At 41.9% G+C, this 20,399-nt stretch overlaps 1 protein-coding gene across 1 annotated transcript in view; it reads left to right on the forward strand.

Annotated features, from left to right (window-relative positions):
• The window catches only part of ITGBL1 (integrin subunit beta like 1), a 209,719-nt gene that overhangs the window by 184,354 nt on the left and 4,966 nt on the right, over positions 1-20,399 (forward strand). The window contains exons 9-10 of the mRNA XM_049647174.1: positions 12,189-12,335; positions 19,883-19,996. Of these exons, the coding sequence (XP_049503131.1) occupies positions 12,189-12,335; positions 19,883-19,996 (261 nt within the window). The remainder of the gene's footprint in view (positions 1-12,188; positions 12,336-19,882; positions 19,997-20,399) is intronic.

Raw genomic sequence — 20,399 nt, forward strand, 5'->3', positions numbered from 1 at the left:
TTTCTTCACTAGGACTTCTGCATGCATCTTTATACATACAAGTCAGTGTGTTTTCTGCTTTTCTTGTCATTTACTTGAGTCTTTACTCTGGATGGTCAATCCTATTGTTTGGAGAGGGATAGTTCCAGGACGGAGAGGGAGAGATTTCCCCATCAATGGCCTACTCATGTTTATCCTAAGTAACATACAGCTAGAAAAGCTACATATAACTCACAGCCCACACACACACTCTGTTTAGTATTCCCCAACAAGGCACTGTCTGGTCTTCTCATTCATGGTAGCTATAGTCTATCAAGTTTCCGTGAACACTGAATTAGCAAATACTGAATCATTGCTCCTAAGAAAAATACGGGGCCAACTTCCTGCCTCTGGTCAGAGGATTTTTCATCAACAGATCGATAGATACCATTGTATTATGTTTATTTCTGTTTAAAGACCTTGTATAATGCATACTTGATTCGTTAATATGGAACTCATGGCCAACAGCCCTATGACTCACGCCTGAGCAGAGATTATGTGACAGGTGTTTTCTCCGTAAGGCACATTACAGCCTTTTTGCCCTTAGGTACACGAGGCATTTCAGCACTATACTTAGGGGACATCTCAAACATCAAAATCATCAACAAAAAGCATGAAAATGTGAAAAGCATAGCCCTAAATACACTGCAGAAAGGACACTTCTTTACAGTGTAAGAGCTAACACAAGAGGCAGAGCGTGATCTTCTTTGGCCTTAGCTGAGAACGTGAACCATTCTGCCTGTGTGCTCAAATGACCTGGAAAACTTTAATGAGTATTGATTTCAGGGATACAAATACATTTCAGTGAGTAAGCAAATTCTTAAATACAGAATTTTCAAATAATGAGAATCAGCTGTAATTCATGTTCTCACTGGGAATATTACCTCCCACCGCAGCTTTGCGCGTGGGCTCAAAGTGGGATTTCTTTAGGACAGCTAATAAAGGTACTGTGATTTTAATTCTTTTATTTTCAGAGCACTGCTTTAGGGGAGGAATTACTTGAGCCTTGGTTATCATAGTCTTGAATTTCATCTCTGTCTCCGCTCTTCTCTGGAAAGAAAATACAGGAGACATGACATTAATTGACATGTTTGAACCTATGGTAACTTTGGTACTAAAGTGTACAGCATACTAAACCAGTGGATGAGGCGATCACAAGTTCCTGTGTTTTTCATGCAAATGCAAATGTACTTGAATATTAAGAAATATAAATGGCAATACAGTGAAGCAGTCAAGACTACAGATGGGAGCATTTTTTCCCCAGCCCTGGCTGTGCCACTTACAAACAATATTACTTGAGACGGTTGACATAACCTCTACTTCTCACCTATAAAGTGATAATCATAATATACCTCTTTTGTAGAGTTACGATAAGATTAGTAGAGTTAATGCAGATAAAGTAGCCAGCATATAAGTGTATATATGTATGGCATACACTTACATATGCACACATCATGTATTATTATTACTGGTATTAGATACATATAAAGAGAATGGCACACATAACAAACTCAGGCAGAAGTTTCTGCTGTGGACTACAGTAAACCCTAAGGGATGTGTAACAGGGCTCCATGTTTGCTTATTAATGCCTTTTGTAAGATCAGTTTATTATTCAGAACTGTGACTTTCTGATGTTCCGTTTTAGACAGAATGAATGTTTTCTCCTGTCTACTTTTTGCATAAAGCCGTCTTTCTCCTCACACTTGACACTGAGCTACCAAATCAAAGTGGCCGCCATATTTTTAGTGGCTCTCATTCAGCAGTGCAGCTTCTGTGGGGGAGCTTCTCATAGATTTTCCCAAGCATGGAAGAGCATAATTAACAAGACACTGGCCATTGGGGTTCCTCGGGTCACAGTATGCATTACCAAAGTTTCTGTATTTCTCAGTCTTATCTAAAAATATCCATTATCCTAGTGAAACCCCTCTTATCATGTATATAGCACATCACAGTAATTGAGTCAGCAAATACTCATTGCATGCTTATTCCCTGTAAAGCCTTGCTCTGCCCTTCAAACCCACACATGCCCTTAAGTAATTTTATCTCCTTGATACCATTCCCTCTGGCCTCTAAACTTACAGCATTCCTCTTGGTTCAGTGTTAAACCCATGTAAACTTGGTCTATCCTCAACGATTCCACATAACTGACTCTCCCTAAGGTTATGATAAGTCCTAGTCACGCACATCCTTGGTGATTTTCAGTTCTCCCAGCATGTGACCAGGTGTAAACACAGAGTTGTGGGTACTCTAAAGCCCCCATTGAAATGGTCTCCCCTCTGAGCCTCGGAGACCCCTGTCCTACCCATTTCTTCTCCCACTTCTCTTATAACCACTTTATTTCTTTCCCTTGTTCTTCTCCCAGAGCCTACCAATAAATCTTATATTTCCCTTGAAATGGCTCCTGGATGTCTTTCTACTTGCTGTGTGTTGCCCTTGAGCAATCTCAGCATCTCCCACGTTGATGTTCAGGACAGTCTCTCCAGGTGATTTCTTTGCTACATTCTCCTCAGCTTCAGACTCTTCTTTTCAAACTCTAATTAAATGTTTTCATATGGAAATTCTTCCAACCTCTGCCTGGTTGAAGCTGAAGTTATCATTTATTTCTTCATTAATTCATCAAATATTTATTGAGCCTCCACTATTTGCCAGCACTGGAGATTCGGTGGTGAGTCTGCTGGGGCTTACAATTAAATTTGAAGGGCAGACATTGACAAAGGAATGACAATGAATTGGGTCCTGCTGAAAGGAGAGCCATGGGTTCAGTGGGAATATACATAATCGGGGGGTGTAACATAGACTCTATTGCCTCCATATCTGGGTAACACTATATGGTGCACAGTATGTGCTTCACATGTATTAATCAACCGAATGTGACAACCACCATACTTATAATAGGCTGCATACAACTTAGCCAGGTGCTGGCGGCAGATGTGACACAAACAGTCACAGAGAACAGCACGTGCAGGGCATCTGTGGATAAAGCGAGAGTGACGTATTCCAGGAACATTTGAGAACCAGAGAGAAACCCTGGCTGGTTGGAGATTGGAATGCAAAGTGGGGAAGGGTGAAACATGTTTTGAAAACCATATTAATGATTTGAGGCTTCCATCAAAGGATGATAGGAAGCCATCGAAGAGGTTTAAACAAGGCAGTAACATAACTCCTGCAGTGAAAAAGTACCTCTAGCTGCGGGGTGAAGTGTGGATCGCTGGGAGGAGTTTGTTCGCAAAAGCTGGTGGGTGGAGATGTTTCTGAGAGGAGACCTGGAGAGAGGTGAAGGCGGTTCAGCCAGGCAGGGGACAGTACAGATGGAAAAACTTGCTAGTACTGGCGACAGTATTAGATGTGGACAGCAGGCTGCCGAAACCCTTACTTTGCTACAAGAGACGCTGACCCTCAAGCTCCTGTCTTGGGTTCCCTGGAAACAGATGAAAATGGTGTGTGCCAGTGTTACCAGAAAACACATCTCATGGCAATAGTGACCTACGATTAATAAATTTCAACCAATTTGGGAGGGATTATGACTCAACTATGAATGTCTGATGGGGATGTCGTGCCTTCATGGGATTTCTGGGAGCTTATGCCCAAGGAATCATTAGGAGAGGTTCTGGCTCCTCTGGGACATAAGGCTTCCTCTAAGTCAGGGAAGCCTCAGCACCTGTGCAGTATGGATCTCGTCTCTGGACATCTGGGCTGTGTTATCCGAAGAGAAGGAAATCCCCACACCGCTATATTGAGCTGTCACCCTCATGAATTGCTCAAGGACTGGCATGGAGAGGAAAGCCTGGTACCGTCCTGCTGCCAGGATGGGGTTCCTGACCCGTTTCCTTCCCGGGAGATTGGTGCTGAGTGTCAGCCAAATGCTTAGACGGACCTCCACTGCCCCAGGAGTCTGAGCAGCATTTACAGAAACCCATGATTAAAGGATGTGAGTGAGAGCAGGGTAGGTTCAAGGATGAATCCCAAGTATGAATCCCAAGTTTCTGATTCGAGTAATTGGATGGCAGGAAGGAGACAACGCTTTTGTGGCACCAATTGTCTCCATCTCATTTTAAAACAATGATTTCTTCATGGAGGTCCATGGAGATGGAGAATTTTGGATGTGTTATGACTTTGTCCCTTTTACCTGACATCATATTCCTTATCTTTGCTTCTTCTGGAACAACTCCTCGTCATTTTTCTATTCTTCCATCAGTCTTCCAAATTATCTCCTTTAGAGAACCTTTCTGAAATTATTCTAGACTTCCTCCATACTGCAATACCTTCATTATTATAACATCGTGACATGTCATTGTAAGTGTGCTTATGTGTCTTTTCTTCAGATGTGTACACTTCCCATGGGTGTAATGAAAGTCTCTCTCTCTCTCTCTCTGTCTCTAATTATTGTATCCTCAAGCTTAGGATTAAGATCTCAAAAAGTTTTTTTTCTTTGAATAAATTAGAAATTAAGAGAACCACAAATAAGGGAGGGAGCGGGGGGGCAGGGAGAGAGAGAGAGAGAGAAAGACAGAGAGAGAGACAGAGAGATCTCAGTTTGAAATCAGAGAATTCTTCAAGTTGGAATGAACATCTGACTGGGGCCTTGAACAGCAAATATTTAGATGTATGAAGCTTGGGTGTGAAGAACATTTTGGGTCTGGGAAAGCTAAGTGAAGGCACAGAGATGAAAAAATATTTGACATGTGGAAGAAATATACTGTTTCTTTTTCTTACATCAGAACTCTTCTCTACTGCTCTTTAATCCATCCTTGGGAAGGATTTTTTTCAAACTACTCATTTATCATTTATGGTATAAATTACTTCACTTTGTTTATTTTATTTTGCTCATCTTTAGATGTTAAGACATTATTAAATATTTCACTTTGCTTTTTTTATTTTTCAACCTTTAAAAAAACTAAAATATAAAGGACAAAATAAAAATCACTCATAAGTCCATCCTTCGAAAATGATATCTGGGAATCTTTTGTTGTATTTCTACATTTTTTTGGAGGGGTAGAACTTTTTAAAAAATCTTGGTTTATGAATCTTCTGTGGGTATTTTGATATTTTGTCTGGAGAAAGTCCACAATCTATGGTGTGTGTGCGTGCACTCTGCTGCATTTTTTCAAGGAAAATTTAAGTGAAAGAGGTCACCATTTTCTTGGAAGCTAAGTGAGCAGTGCCACACAGCAAGCTGAATGTGAACTTCATACTCGACCGACCAGGAATTGGATTCTGGCTCCATTTCCTACTAGTTGTAGTAACTTGGGCAGGTTATTTGGTCTCTCTGCCTTGGTACACTCATGTATGGTAAGGATTATAATGCCCACCTATTGGCTTTATGATGAGAAGGGGACATAAAGAATGAAACGTGACTGGTATTACATGCCAGGAAGGCATCAATGCACGCCCTGGGTACTAGGTGGAGAGTGAAAGATTGAAACGTCCATCTTCAGAACAGGAGAAAACAACATGTCTGTCTTGGCTATCATAAAGCATTAGCTACGGAGGTTTTGGAAGGAAGTTGGCATCATATGAATCAGCAGTCCTGTGCCTCAGAGGAGTGAAGGCTATGTGTTCAAAGCTTTTAGCTTCCCCATGCTGTGGCAGCCAGTGGTTGACCAATATTACTACCATGAGTACGTGAAACTCCTTAACATCATCCCTCTGGTGTGGCTTCAGAGGAGAATGAAGCAGAATCACTAATTCGGGTCATTTTCTCAGTGCACTACCAGACACAGAGCTATAGTTCACACGGTCTTTCACGGGGAGGAATGAACTAGAACCCTGTGCAGCCAGTGTGTGGCCAGAGAGCAAAGCAGGGACTGCCTGAGTATTTTAGCAAACAAGGAATAAGTAAAATCAAACACATCCGTAAACCTACCTAATCAGCATGCACCTGAGAAATAATAACTAACACTGTTTATCCCCTCCTAACAATAACGCTGGAGATGATTAAACCAGTTCTGGTAGGCTGGGGTAAATTAGCAATTGTACCTGAAGGTGAATGTAAGTAATTACATAATTTTAAGCGGTTCCGTTTTGATTACACCAAAATCACGACCTGAAAATGACTGGCAAGCGGAAAATCAGTATGAAGTAAGACCATTCTTCATTTAACTAAATTATTGGTTAGTCATGTTCAATGATCATAGACCACATGTAGACCTTCTCAAAACATCTTTATTAACAATAAAAATTGTGTGTGATCTGTAAATGCACGGATTTTTTTTTAATCAAATAAGTCACTACTGAAAAGAAAAACAAAAATGCTGAGTCCAGGGTGATAGTCCCTAAGTATTGCTCACTTTTTAGTGGATTATGATTTTAGGATTTCATAAACAAAATAAATCCACGCATTGGCTCAGGTGTGTCTAATTGTCTTAGCCGAGCATAAGCTTAATCAGAGACCTCCCTCCTGTCCTCCATTTACCCAGGATGAGAATAAGAAATGGACTGCTTATTGCTTTCCTTCTTTCCTCTGTGCTCCTGGAATAAATGCTGCCCATGAGTCCAGTTGAAGAACAAGAAGGGGTAATGAAGAGCCACCTCTTAATTACACAATCAGTTCACATTTCTCCTGGGAGTTGTTTAGTTCAGAGCTGCAAATTAGAGAGCATACCGCCGAGAATATGAACGTGGCGACCCCCAGGCGCTGCTGGGTTGCTCACATTGGCAAAGGCCTCTACCCACTGACTCAAGCCAAGCCTTTCGTAGCTAGGGTCGCAGTGCGATTTGCATCTTAAGTTACTGCAGAGATAGATAAGGAGGTGACTACCCGAAAGCCATCAATGTCCCACACACCTTCTGTATTCACTTCTGCCCTTCCAGTGTGACTTTTATTGTCATGCTCAGAGAAAGCCTCCGGTGTGTCTATCAACTAGGGAAAGAAAAAGGGGAGAGAGAAAAGGGCAAAGACCAAAGGACACATACATGCTGGCTGTGTCCCATCGGGTTTTCTTTGGAGGACAGCAGCTATCCTAGAAACTAGGAAGGGATTTTCTCTTGTATCTCACTTATTAGAGGTAGGTCCTAGGTCAAAAGGAGCCTGGGTAATCAAACATTTTCAGATGGGCATATTATCACCTCCCTGAAAAAAAATGAGTGTCCTCCTAATATTAACAAGGGGAAAAGCATATGGGGCAGGCAATATGTAGTATTTGATGCAAAGAGATCCACTCCTGGGTCCGTTTCCTAATTGAGAAACATCATTGCTGTGGTTTAAGGAAATGTATCTCAGAGCCAATGAATTTCACTGGGAAAGGTCTTTGTCTAGAGCAGCACTGTCCGATAGAATTTTCAAAGCTAATGGGAATGTTCTGTATCTGTGTCATTCAACACAGGAGCCACTGGCCACATGTGGCTACCAAGCACTTGAAATGTGACTTATGCACCTGCGAAACTGAATTTTAAATTTTACTTTAATAAACTCAAACAGTCATGTGTGACTAGTGACTACTATACTGGGCGACACAGGTCTAGAGCATCCTTGGTGAGAGAAGGGAAGAGAATAGGAAGAAGAAGCAAGGATGAGGATACCAGATGCAAGGAGGTAAGCATCTGGGAGAGGTGAATGGCTCTCAAAGTGAAAGTCCAATGGAAAATTACTCACCTATGTGAAGACTTGAGAAGTCAAGTGGAGGCCAATTTAGTGTACTTCATATGGTTTATTAGGCTGGATCTTTCTAAGGTTCATTCTAGAATGACCCACTATACATTTATTATATGAAGATAACTTACCATTATGGATTCTGCCACCCGGCAGGCATGTTCTTACTGAAAGGTGTGCACGATACTCCAGTACATCTGCCACCGCTAGGTGTTTCATTTACGAGCCTAAGCGACAGCGTGGTACAGTTGGTCCGGCAAAATCTGACTGAAACTACTATTATGGTCTTTTTTTTTTTAACTCTCAGTTTTCAGGAACATTGCACTCAGTAGGCCTCCTTTATGGAATACTTTCCTTTGTCATTTTATAAAATCATCTCGTTTTCCTCCTTCTTTCCTAGATGTTCCTACTTGTCTGACTTCACCTCCTCTACCCTAGCCCTAAATATGGGAGTTTCCCAAGATTTATTTCTTCCTAGATGGGTTCATGAACTTTCAGAGCTTTAAGTGCCATCTATGTTTGGCAAGTCCAGAATGTATAAGCTTAGCCCTAACCTGTCCTCTGAGTACCAGATTTGTGTCATCTGATTACTTGACCTCTCTACATAGTTGTCTTCAGAGTATCTCAGACACACAAGATTCAAAACAGAACGGATTTTCTGCTCCCAACCTCTCCGTCCCGCAGTTTCCATATCTAACAAATAGCGTCATTGTTTATAATATTTCTCTAGCTAGAAAACTAGTCCTTTCTTTCTCACCCGCCACGTCCAATCCAATAGGCACCTGCCACCAAAGTGGATCTCTGTCTACCTCTCTCCATTAGTACTGACACCACCTCTGTCACCTTTCACTTGGACCACTGCAACATCCTCTCGCTTTCCCCACACTCCGTGCCTCCCAACACACCTTAACCTCTCTCACACAGCTGCCAAATTGAATTTGCAGATTGTGAGTTATATCATCTCACTCTCTCGCATAGCACCCTTCTATGATTTCTCATCCCTCTTAGAATTGAAACTTTTTACCAAGAACAAATAATTTCCTATGCTCTCATTCCTGAACATTTCTCCAGCTTTGCTATTTATTCCATTTTTTCTTACTCAATTTTCTTCGAACACGTTGACCTTTTTTTCACTGCCTATAACATGCCAAGCTCTTTCTTATTCCAAGAACTTTCCATTAGCTTTCCTAGAACATTAGCTTTCCTCTCTGGCTTTGTGTCATCCCTTGGGTGTCACAGAGCTCTTCTCTGACTACTCCAGTTAACAGTGTTCTCACTGTTGAATACAGTAGTGCCCTTTTTAGTTGTCCCATAGCTCCAATGCATTTGTTTGTTGGTCCTTGTTTTCTACCCTTGTGGGCTATAGGAACCATGAGAGTGGAGCTAGTATGGTGCCTGGTACCCGGTAGTTTCTTGAATGGATGCCTATGTTATTAAAGCTTATTAAAAAATTTTTTATTGAAAGGTTTTCAAAATTTTTAAGTAAAGAGAAGCCATGTAGATGGCAAAGCAAAACATTTGAATACCAATGCATTCTGACCATTGTCTGGGCTAGATGCCAACTTAATTTTGCAGAAGGATGTCATGAATGGGCTAATAAATGAAAAACAATCTCCTATTTCCTTGAATATAAATTCTACATTAAATTACTTGCTGTGAGGAGCCATTTAGTTATTCTCAGTGATATCCTAAGTTAAAGGGAAAATGGCTTTCTCTGCAATAGGGATTAAATGATTCCAATTATGTCCAATTGATGGTAATTCCTACTAGCCCAGGGTCAGTAAGAAACAAGAGCATTTGGAAAGTCCATAGCTTGATGTCCGTGGTCCACAGAAGCTCTTTCTCAATTTTTTGTATCCCAGGTTATCTGCCTCCAGAAGATGGACAATTTTTTTGAACATCTTAAATAGATCTCACTTTAAGCGGACTTTTGTTTTATTGGTGAAGTCAAGATATAATCAATTTAGTAACTATTTTTTGTGTATGTAGCTCCTAGGGGGCACCAATTCTCTAACTTCACTCCACCCTACTGAACACAAAAGTAGAACAGCCATCCAAAAACTGTCCATTGTCCTTCAGTGGCCTATAATAATGTCCTGGATTCAGTTTATAGTTCTAATTTGGGATTTGGGGGTGGAGGTGAGGGAATGAGAAGGAGATTTAAAAAAAAAAATTATTTCAATCTAGAAGATCTTTTTGTTTGTTTGTTTTTTTTTTTTTGAGGATCCACTATGTCTAAGGCAGTGTGCTTGGACTCTGAAGGATTGCAGTGATGAATCAGAAGTGATTCCTATTCTCAAGGAATTCACAGTCAAGTAATGGGTTTATTTGATACATAACTGGGTATCGCAAAGTGGAAGACACTGTTCCACAATAGAAGCGAAAAATAAAGTAGTATAGAAATTCAGAGGAGAAGATGAACTTTACTTGGTGACCTTAGAAAAATCTTCACAAAGGTGTAGTCACCTTCCCTGAGCTTTGAAATTTATCAGGAGCAGGCTGTGTCAGGTTGGAAGAATGGATTCCCATCTCGACAAATGCAAGAAGTCAGAAAAGCCCTGGAAATGTACAGGGACAATGAGCAGATCAGTTCAAATGGTGAAGTGCATGAAAGGGGAGAAGAGGAGAGAGAGAGAGAGAATGAGGTTGGAAAAGTTGGGTGTGTTTCAGGAACCTCAAACATAAGCAAGACTAAAGTAGGTGACCTTCATCCCACAAGCATTAGGAAGCTGCATGGGGCTGGTTCTCAAGGCTGTATGTGAGTAGACTCGTGCTGTGGGGAGCGGGGAGCACAAATGTTGGAGAGTGACCTGATAGAAGGTACTCTCAAAGGTTGATGATGGTGACATGGTGGACATTTTGGAAGGTAGTTTCAACAGGTTCTGGCAACTCTTTAGAAGAGGGGAGTAAGAGAGATTCAAATGTGATTCAAAACGTTTCGAACTGGGTAACTGGAAGCAGGGTTGTGCCACTGAAAGAAATACGCAAAACAGAAGAGCAAGTGTGGGAAAGAAAATTGCATATGCAAGTCTAGAAGTATCAGTTTGGATACTAGTGGAATACAGAGTAAGAATCATGGGAGTGGCCTTTAGGAGGAATTTAGAGGCTGGAGATATAGCCCAGTAATTATTGCAGTTATCTGACAGCCTGTGATTTATGACTTTTTCAAAAGAGAGATCAGAGAAAGAGAAAAGAAGGTTAAGAATAGACAGTCGGGGTGCCTGGGTGGCTCGGTTAAGCATCCGACTCTTGGTTTTGGCTCCAGTCGTGATCTCACAATTCGTCAGTTCAAACCCCATGTCGGGCTCTACGCTGGTAGCGTGGAGCCTGCTTGGGATATACTCTGTCTCCCTCTCTCTCTGCCCTCCTCCACTCACTTTGTCTCTGTGTCTCAAAAAGTAAATAAATGAAAATAAAAATTTAATTTAATTTAATTTAATTTAATTTAATAAAATTAAAATAAATAGAAGAGACAATCAGGGAACACCCACATCAATGGGATTAGGGGAAAAAATGTGGAAAAATGGGCAAAAGAGAAGTGTTGGAAGGAGACGGGGGCGTCCAATGTCATGAAAACCACTCTAGGAGAGACTTTTTAAGAAGAAAGTGCCCATGAATGCCAAGCGTATACCTTAAACTGTGTAGCAGTTCAAACTACCTGTCATCACTGCCGTGCTTGATTTGGTATGCCCTGGTACCTAGCAAAATGCTCCGTTCATAATCAGTAAAATTTTGCCAGACATATAGTTTTTTGGTGGTTCTGTCTGGAGATCTGGCTGTAAGGTGATGTGCATATAGGTAAAAGAATAAAGCATTGGTTGGAAATAAGAAATTAAAAGGGGACAATGTGACAGTGTAATGGGGGTGTTGGCGGCCATTAGACAGACTTCTATGCCGGTGTATGACTGTCATAAATACGGTGTTGTATACACACCCCAAGACAAACATCCCCAGAACTGGGAGCCAATGACAAAAACAAGTGGAAAAAAATTCCCAGACAGGAGTCAAAGCCTCAGGCTGTTTTTAACATCTGTACCATAAATCTACTTACACTAACATCTGTTCTTCTTAGTAAGGGGAGAGGTACACAAAGTAATATGGCCATAAGCCATTCCCCTGGAAGTTAACCTTTTGTTTTTTATTAGTAAACAATAGGAAAGCAGTCAATAAATGCAGCAAGCGATGGTGACGTGACCAGCCTTGCAAGCTGGTCTGGACATCCCTGGTGTGTACAATTAGGAAACACACCGAGACGTCGTACTGACAAAAATGCAAATGAGGAAGCATTTGGTACCAAGAAAGGTTGATGAAACTCCATTTTAAATTGTCTCAAGGTTTCTTTCTTTCTTGGTCCATCTCCTATGCTGCATTCAAATGTAGTATGTTAATCCGGAACTCCGTTGTGGAGTTCTTTTCAACAATGACATGCCAAATTGAGTCTGTATAAAGGAAAGCACGGTCGCTTGACAGGAAATGAGGTCCTATGGTTTGCATATTTCTTTCTTAAAAACTGTGATTCAGCTGGATATTTACCCACCTCCCCCTCTCGCCGCCCCTCCCCCACCCCGCGATTGCTTCGCAGGCCACGGCACGTGTTCCTGTGGTCGCTGCGTGTGTGAGAGAGGCTGGTTCGGGACGCTCTGCCAGCACCCGCGGAAGTGTAACATGACGGAGGAACAAAGCAAGAGTTTGTGTGAATCAGCAGATGGCATATTGTGCTCGGGGAAGGGTGAGTATCTCCTGCCGGAGCTTGGACTGGGTCCCTGTTCTGACACATGGTCTGTACAGCCGCACGTACAACCTTTCACACGCCTGCGTTTTGCAGGAATGGAACCACTCTTGCTTGTACCAGACTTCAGACTTGAAAGGTAACCGCAGGAAGTTTGGGATCTAAGGAAATGAAACGCGTGGGAAGGTTTTCCTGCAAAAAGGGCCTCAGCCGCTTGTATATATCCTCATTGCTGAGTGACACAGAACTAATAATTGCATAAAGAAGAAAAGGCAACAAGATACAATGAGCAATGAATGGAGTGAAAAAAAGGCAAAAGGGTAATTGTTGAGTTCACCTGCGACGTAGCACAGCCCAGAACTCGGAAAAGCGATCACAAGTATCTGAACTGCCAACAAGCACGACTTTGGGAACTTCAGAAGCTAGATTAGGTAGATGGGTGTGTGGAGGAGGGGAGGCTTGAGGGTGGGAGAAAGACACAAAGAGAAATAAATATTTTGTTTCATGAAAAAAAGGAAAAAAAGCATATATGTATCCCCAAATTCTGGTGTCATTTTCTTTGGCCTAAAAATCATTAATATTCCAACCAAACATGTATATGTGTGTGTGTGTGTGTGTGTGTGTGTATACATATATATATATGTATATATATATGTATAGTATATATATATATGTATAGTATATTTATATGTATAGTATATTTCACAATATATATGTGTATATATGTATATACACATGTGTATATATATATGTATATATGTATAGTATGTATATATATATTTATATGTGTGTGTGTATATATATATATGTATAGTATATATCAAATTAAGCTTGCATGGAAGTTGTAATTTGCAAGTCAATTGAAAAGGAGCCACCAGCTCAAACATTTAGCAGAGAAACAAATTCCAGAAGAAGAGTCTCACCCATTGCCCCCACCCCACCCACCCCACTGCCCGAGAAAAGCAGAACAGATTTTTTTTCTGAGACAGAATATGAATAAATTACATTTCAGATACCTTGATGTTGATGTTTCTGTATAAATTCTGGAAAGGACTTTAAAAATTCTCCTCTCATAGTGCATATGGGCCCGTCTAGGAGGCTGTCACGTTCCTCCCTGCCAGTGCCTAGAAAAACACCAGGAAGGCTCTGGAAGCTTGCCTGATTCTCAGTAATGTTCTGGAGCTGCCCTCGGTGGAACTAGATGGCATGGAGCAGACCAGCTTCTTCAATGCAGCGGCCTCCTCGCAGAACAGACAGCCCCCTCCCTCTCCTTTTCAGACAAGGTGCTACTGGACATGAAATGCCTACCCTGGGTCTGGATTAGCACGTAAATATCTTTCTGAAGGAGACAGAGTCAAGCAAAGAGAATGGCTGAATAGGAGGTAGGGGTTTCTGAAGCAGGAGGTGCTGTGGGGCTGTGCCCCTGGACAGTGGCTGTTCCTTTACCCATCGCCAAAGGCCAGCGCTATCAGGTGCAAAGAGGCTTTTTGGCATAACTCCAGAGATAAAATCAGATGGAATGCTGTGACCACATGTGGTTCCTGGAGGAAGGCTGAAAATTGGAACAGGCTCAATTTTAATAGACAGCCGTGCTTGCCCTTGGTTCCCAGGAACGCTATGTTTGAGACCTTGTGCTTGCCGTGGTCTGCCAAGGAGGCCATGCCTTCAACCTAATGCAGTGACAGCCGTCAGGTGACAACCCAATGGGTTTAAAGCAACCTCTTTGTTCCCTGGTTATTCTCTTAACAAATTCATTCTCATTCCAACTCCCCGAGGAATCTAGCACCAGTTTGGCTCTCGGGGGAGGAAGGGTTTTCAGCTCCTGGAAACACTTGCTTTAGGTTCGAGCTCTGTTGGGAAAAGCAAAAGTGAGGGAAGGAATGGTGGAGAAGGAGATTGACAAAGAAAACAGGAAAGGAGGTGGGATGGAATAAGCCTTCGAGGTTGGAAGAAGGAGGGAAGAAAAGAAATGTTACCAGATCAGAAGGTAGTGTCCTGCATATAACAAAGCAGTGAGAATGACTAACCTGAGTTAGATTTCTTCTTTCTTTTTTTTTTAATGTTTATTCATTTTTTGAGAGAGAGAAACACACACACAGAGTGTGAGTGGGGGAGGGGCAGGGAGAGAAGAAGACAGAGACTCTGAAGCAAGCTCTAGGCTCCAAGCTCTGAGCTGTCAGCACAGAGCCGGACACGGGGCTCAAATTCACAGACAGTGAGATCAGAACCTGAGCCAAAATCGGATGCTTAACCAACTGAGCCATCCAGGTGCCCCTAAATTTCTTCTTTCTGAGTACAGCTCCAAACACAGAGCCCTAAAGCTTAGAATTTTTTAGTTGGTCTTCCATAATGCCATTATCATTGGAATACGGATATTAATTTTTTATAGAAATTGTACAGAATGAGGATGCCCATCTGCATTGAAACATTAGTATGCTTGGGGCACCTGGGGGGCTCAGTCAGTTCAGTGTCTGACTTCAGCTCGGGTCATAATCTCACGGTTTGTGAGTTCGAGCCCCGCGTCAGGCTGTGTGCTGACAGCTCAGAGCCTGGAGCCTGCTTCAGATTCTGTGTCTCCCTGTCTCTCTGCCCCTCCCCCGCACACGCTCTGTCTGTCTCTCTCGCAAAAATAAATAAACATTAAAAAAAATTAAAAAATAAAACATTAGTATGCTTGTTTATATTTGTTGACTTCAAAAATCAGCCACTTTGTGTGTGTCTGTGTGTGTCTGTGTGTGTTTTACTAGATACGCTATTGAATCATCAACATTGTCCACGAGCAGGCCTTGGCTAAGTCATATCCAGCTACAGGTACAGGAAGAAAACACAAAGCCAAACATCAGTAGCAGTCTGTCATTCCTACACGGAATTTCATACAAAGAGGAGTAGTTTCTTTTGAAGAAATGAACATCCTTTTTAAAGCCATTACTTTCTGAGCAGGGTCTTACTTTCCAATATCATAAATGTAGAAAGTGCAAAACAAACAAACAAACAAACAAAAAATGTTGACTAAATATTGACCCAAAGGCATCTCCTCGAAACAAAACACAACAAAACAATACAAGGAAATCTCTCTGTGCTTGATGCCTTTTCAAATTGTTTGCTTTGGGTGATGGAAATATATCCAGAGATCAATGAAGGGTTGAAAGTATATTTGTCTAAACTGTTTATCCTTCAGTGAGTGGAGAGGTTTAGAGTCATTAAACTCAAAGGGGAATGTACAAGCTGCCTGGAGGGTGTACTTTTTGAGGCTGGTGTTAGTGTTGATGGCGGACGTGCGTACTGTAGGCAGCAGCTGACTGTGGGCTTCTTTCTCTCCTCCTGTTCTGGAACCATCAGATTATAGAGGAAGGGTTATGGAGGAAGAGGGGTCAAAACCAAGATCATGAAACCGTAGGCACAGAGGAGAGTGGGGCTACAGGAGTTTTTCCTGTCCCCACGAAGGATGCCACCCCATCTCCACCCCAACAACCACAGGAGAAGTAGTGCAGGAGATAGACTAACATAACAGCCTTCTAACATGGTGGCGAAAATGAGAAGGCTGTTCCAAGGTACTTGACTAGGGCCATGTATTTCTCAATCTCATGGACTTACCAGAAGTGTATGTACTTTTTCTCAAATTTGTAAATGAAACCCCCTCACCCTGATTATTACAGAGGAAATTGGAGCCCTTCTTTTTGTCCGCTTATGATGGGACAGAGGCACCGGGTAAGCCTGAGGTCACAAGGCTGCCAGCTCACAGCCCAGAGCCAGCCGGGTGTGTCCACCAGAAAGACAAGTCCAGAACGTGCGCTTCCCGTGAGCTGTGAATAAAGTTGTCACCCCCGGAGACGATGAAGAAATAGCGTTTATTTCTTTACAAATTGATAGCCAAGACAATAAATCACTCCATAGAAAAATTTAAAACAAGATACATTGTTGTGACCTTCATAACAGATGGAGTAGTTAGTACAATAGTGAAAACTGCCTGCGGGGATGTCTGGTTGCAGCATTTTGTCAGGCTTGATGAACGGAAAAGAAAATCCAACTTTATTAATGGGGCAGCTAACAAAGGTGACTTGCCCTTAGACTCAAGTTGTTTCTGTGAATGACCGAGGGATGAGCTTAGAGCCAGGTCTCCCCTGAGTTTAGCCACCTTTGCAGAATATGTGACATAATTCATAGGCTCTTTGGGGATTTATTTATTTGGATCCAAGAGTACACAGTAACCTTTTTATGTTCATAACTTCAAGCTAGATACAGGCTGTCGCCTGTAGTACCCTTAAAGATGCTGTTGTGTGACAATGAGTGTAATTGCAGATCATTGACTGTCTCCTCGAGCTCTCCAGGGGTACATACTGAGTCCCACATCAGCCCTGGAAGTCCACGGTGCTCACGCCCACCCACCTGTCCCACCATCTACCCCACCCCTGCTCATCCTCCACCACCAGGAAAGGGAAAGGGTACCAGTGGCACTTCAAAACCCACCTTGGGCTGGTTGCCTCACCCAATGTGGCTGTCTCGTCAGAGCCGAGAACACACAACTTATTTTCATGAAATGACATGAAAGTTTTTCCTGTGAGAGGCATTACGGATAGATAGGTAGATGGGTACAAAAAAAGACCGAATCAGATTGAAATCTTGGGATAACTATTGTTTCTGGGCCATGTGGTCATGAGAAATCCTCTTCTCCTTCCTGTACTTCCATTTTCTCATCTTTGAAGAAGGCAGAAGAATTTGATTTCCTTCTCCTTCTTAAGTCCTAAGGATGTTATGAAGACAAATGAGAAAATGTGGCTGGTTACCCAGGAATGGAAGCTAGTAAAAAGCACAGAAGGGAGATTGGAATTTTCTTGGGGGCCTTACACGGAGAAGGAAAATAAGTGGGTTAGTGATGTTGTGGTCCTGAGGTAACTACCTGAGAGTCCTACCAAAATGGGCTGGCTGCACCCTGTGGCTGGACTGGTCTCATGGGTGTGAGTGGGTGCTGGCCAGCTGAGCTCAACACTTGATCACCTCTTGACAGTCAGGTGGCCTATGTCTGTCTGACAGAATCTTCTCCCTAAGTTTTTCCCTTTGCAAAGACAGGCAATTTGACCTCTAGCTATTGGTGAAACCAGCCAGAGCACTCCATAGCAAAGGCTATAAGAGGTCCTGATAACTATCCCACTGTGTATTTATTATTACATGCTAGGTTATGCCTAGTCTCACCAGCCATAGAAGAATTTCCAGCCTCTAAGTTGCACTGAGAATTGACAAACGGGAAGGAACAGCACAGCTGGGGATGATGCTGACTGAGAAAAGCTAGTTTTCAGAGAACACACAGAAATCAATGCCCATTTTTCATTCTAAGTATTTCAGTAACTAGTAGACGTTGGGGACTGAAATTTACTTGTCAAACAATCTATCAATGTCTACTATATTGACTTTAGCTGAGCTTTCCAGTTAGGAAAATACTTTGATATGGCTGGAAGCTAAGTATTTCAGCAGCTATAGCAGTAATTAGAAGAATTCCAGAATCAAGGGAAAAGTTTGAAAATGAAATGTGAGATCTTCTCATGAATTGTGACCAAAAAAAAAAAAAAAAAAAAAAAAAGATATACTAGGTGTGATACATGAATATCACGGATATACAAAGTCATTTGCTTCTGCTGCTTTGTAGAAATAATTTTGCAATGCAAAGGAGGTACTATTTTAGAAACAACTAAAAACAGTCAAATTCTTCAAATAATTGAGCTTCCTCTACTCGTGGAAGTAAGGCACTAAATATGGTGCCTTCTGAAGAAATTTCAATGAAAAGTCAATGGCATGCCCCAAGTTTTCTTTGTTGCAGATAGATCGCTAACCATGTGTTAAATGAGCAGTTGAATGTTGAACATTTCTGTGCCTAAGAAAATTGAAAAAAAGTCTTTAAAATGAAGATAAATAAATTTCTAAAGTAAGGAAACACTGTACCTTGACATGACCAGGAAGGAGCCACCCTCCCTCACAGACGGACCAGCAGGCTCAGTGACTGGCAGCAGCCTGCCAGTCACTCATCAGAAGTGACAGTTGTCTGAATTGCACTGAAGACTGTGTAGATCAACCCAGACCCTCAGGAAAACAGTCTAGACTAAATGAAATCATGCTGTGGTTAGGCAAGAAGTTAATCAGTGTAAACACAGTTGTCAGCGTATCACTAATTCTGACTACTCCCTTACCTTGAGAAGTGTGACAAGGAATGTCACACATTTAATTTGGCCATTGGGGATTCTTGTAGCTAAATGCATATGCCAGTTTCCACGTGAAATATCACAAAGTGCCTAAGGCCTGGGACATGTTTATACAAATCCTTTGATGATATCTGTGACAAATGCAAATTCTTTTCTGTAACCACTTTATCCTCCAGCTTGCTAACTCATTTTGCAATCACTAATGTTTCACGGAGGCACTAATTCGTGATTGGTCCTAGTACATTTTGAACTGAGCAATATGGAATTTTGTTAAATATGTCAAAATACTTCTTCTCCTTCACATTTTCCTAAAGTGATTTTTGATCTGAAAAATTTAGTGATACCCTTCATTTAGTAAAAGGAAATCACACTGGGAAAGAAAAACCAATCCAAGGAAACAGAAGAAAAGGGGAGGTCCTTTTTATATGTGCTTCTGTTTTAATTTTAAAGTTCTCTACTGCTGCTATGTAAGTATTTTTGCCGTGTGAGGGTTTTTTAGCCTGTTGTGTAAAGACGTGTAGACCAAGAGAGCTTTCTTCTCTTTGTGACATCATTTAATTCATGTATATTCTTTTCTTTTAAATAACCGTTCATAAAATTGTTTTCCAGTAGGTCAAAATAGTTTTAATAACAGAAGAGGATGTTTTTCATTAGGGAGGAAGGACAAAGGGGAAATGGGTGAAGTAATGAGAAAGTTGGTTAGACCCAGAGCCTCGGAGGAGATGAACATTTTGGGAGGATCATATGTCTCCTCGACCATGGCAGGAGGCCCCGAGGGTGAGATCCGATAAGTCACATGAACACAAGTGAGCGTGTGTACGTTTTGAGCACTTTTATGAGCTACCCTATGCAGCACTTTTACGAGCCACCCTAAGAAAAGCATGCAGGCAAAAATCCAAAAGGAGCAGCACAATAATTTAGTGGTACTTTTAATTATAAAATGCATCCTTATTTAATGGACCTTACCATTCAGTTCCTTTGAAGAGCAGACACTTTTAAAACATGATTCAATTAAGGGGGGAAAAAAGAATAAAAGAGGGAAAAAATCATCTATTTTTGAACACCTTTTCGGAAGGCCATCTCTAAGAATCAGCACATTCTGCTCTTATTGACATTTCAACCAGCCCGGGCCATGGAACATTTGCTCAAGGCTAATTGCAACTGTCTAGATCCATAATGAAGCCTTTCCCAGATGACCTTTATGAATGACGGTAAGTAAAGCTCCCCTCTGAGCAACAGGCTCTTCGATAAACTTTTACCTTTGGAAGGTGGGTTATTAGAAGCCCGTTGTCCGTGTGTTGCCGATGTTCTATTCTAGTCAGAAACCCTTAGTGATGATGCCCTTTGTGATTTCAGGTTCTTGCCACTGTGGGAAGTGCATCTGCTCTGCTGAAGAGTGGTACATTTCTGGAGAGCTCTGTGACTGTGACGACAGGGACTGTGACAAGCACGACGGCCTCATTTGCACAGGTGCAGTGTGACCTGCTTGGTTTGCTCCGCACTCCCGGTTTGTGAGAAAGACAAACAGCCCCCCACCCCACGGTGCTGCCCGTGGCTGTGTGTGTGGTAGATACTGCTGTCCCAATTACCAAGTCCTGATAGATGGTTAGACACGTGTGCTAGATAAGTTAAAGGCGAAGTGGGGACGTAGAGAAAGTTCAGCTGGAGTGATACAAGATGGTCACTGCTGAATGGATACTGCATAGTTGGTGCTACCAAGTAGGTGCTGTTAATCGTTTGAAGGATCAGAGGTCCCATAGCTGTTTAATAAGTTAATAGCAACATGGCCGTGCAGTAAAATCTGCAGAGGATGAATGAAATGGTTTTGATTAGGAACGGTTATGGTTTATAGTAACATACTTGAACTTGGTGC

The sequence above is a fragment of the Panthera uncia genome, assembly GCF_023721935.1.
Source record: "Panthera uncia isolate 11264 chromosome A1 unlocalized genomic scaffold, Puncia_PCG_1.0 HiC_scaffold_16, whole genome shotgun sequence".
Taxonomy (NCBI): Eukaryota; Metazoa; Chordata; class Mammalia; order Carnivora; family Felidae; genus Panthera; species Panthera uncia.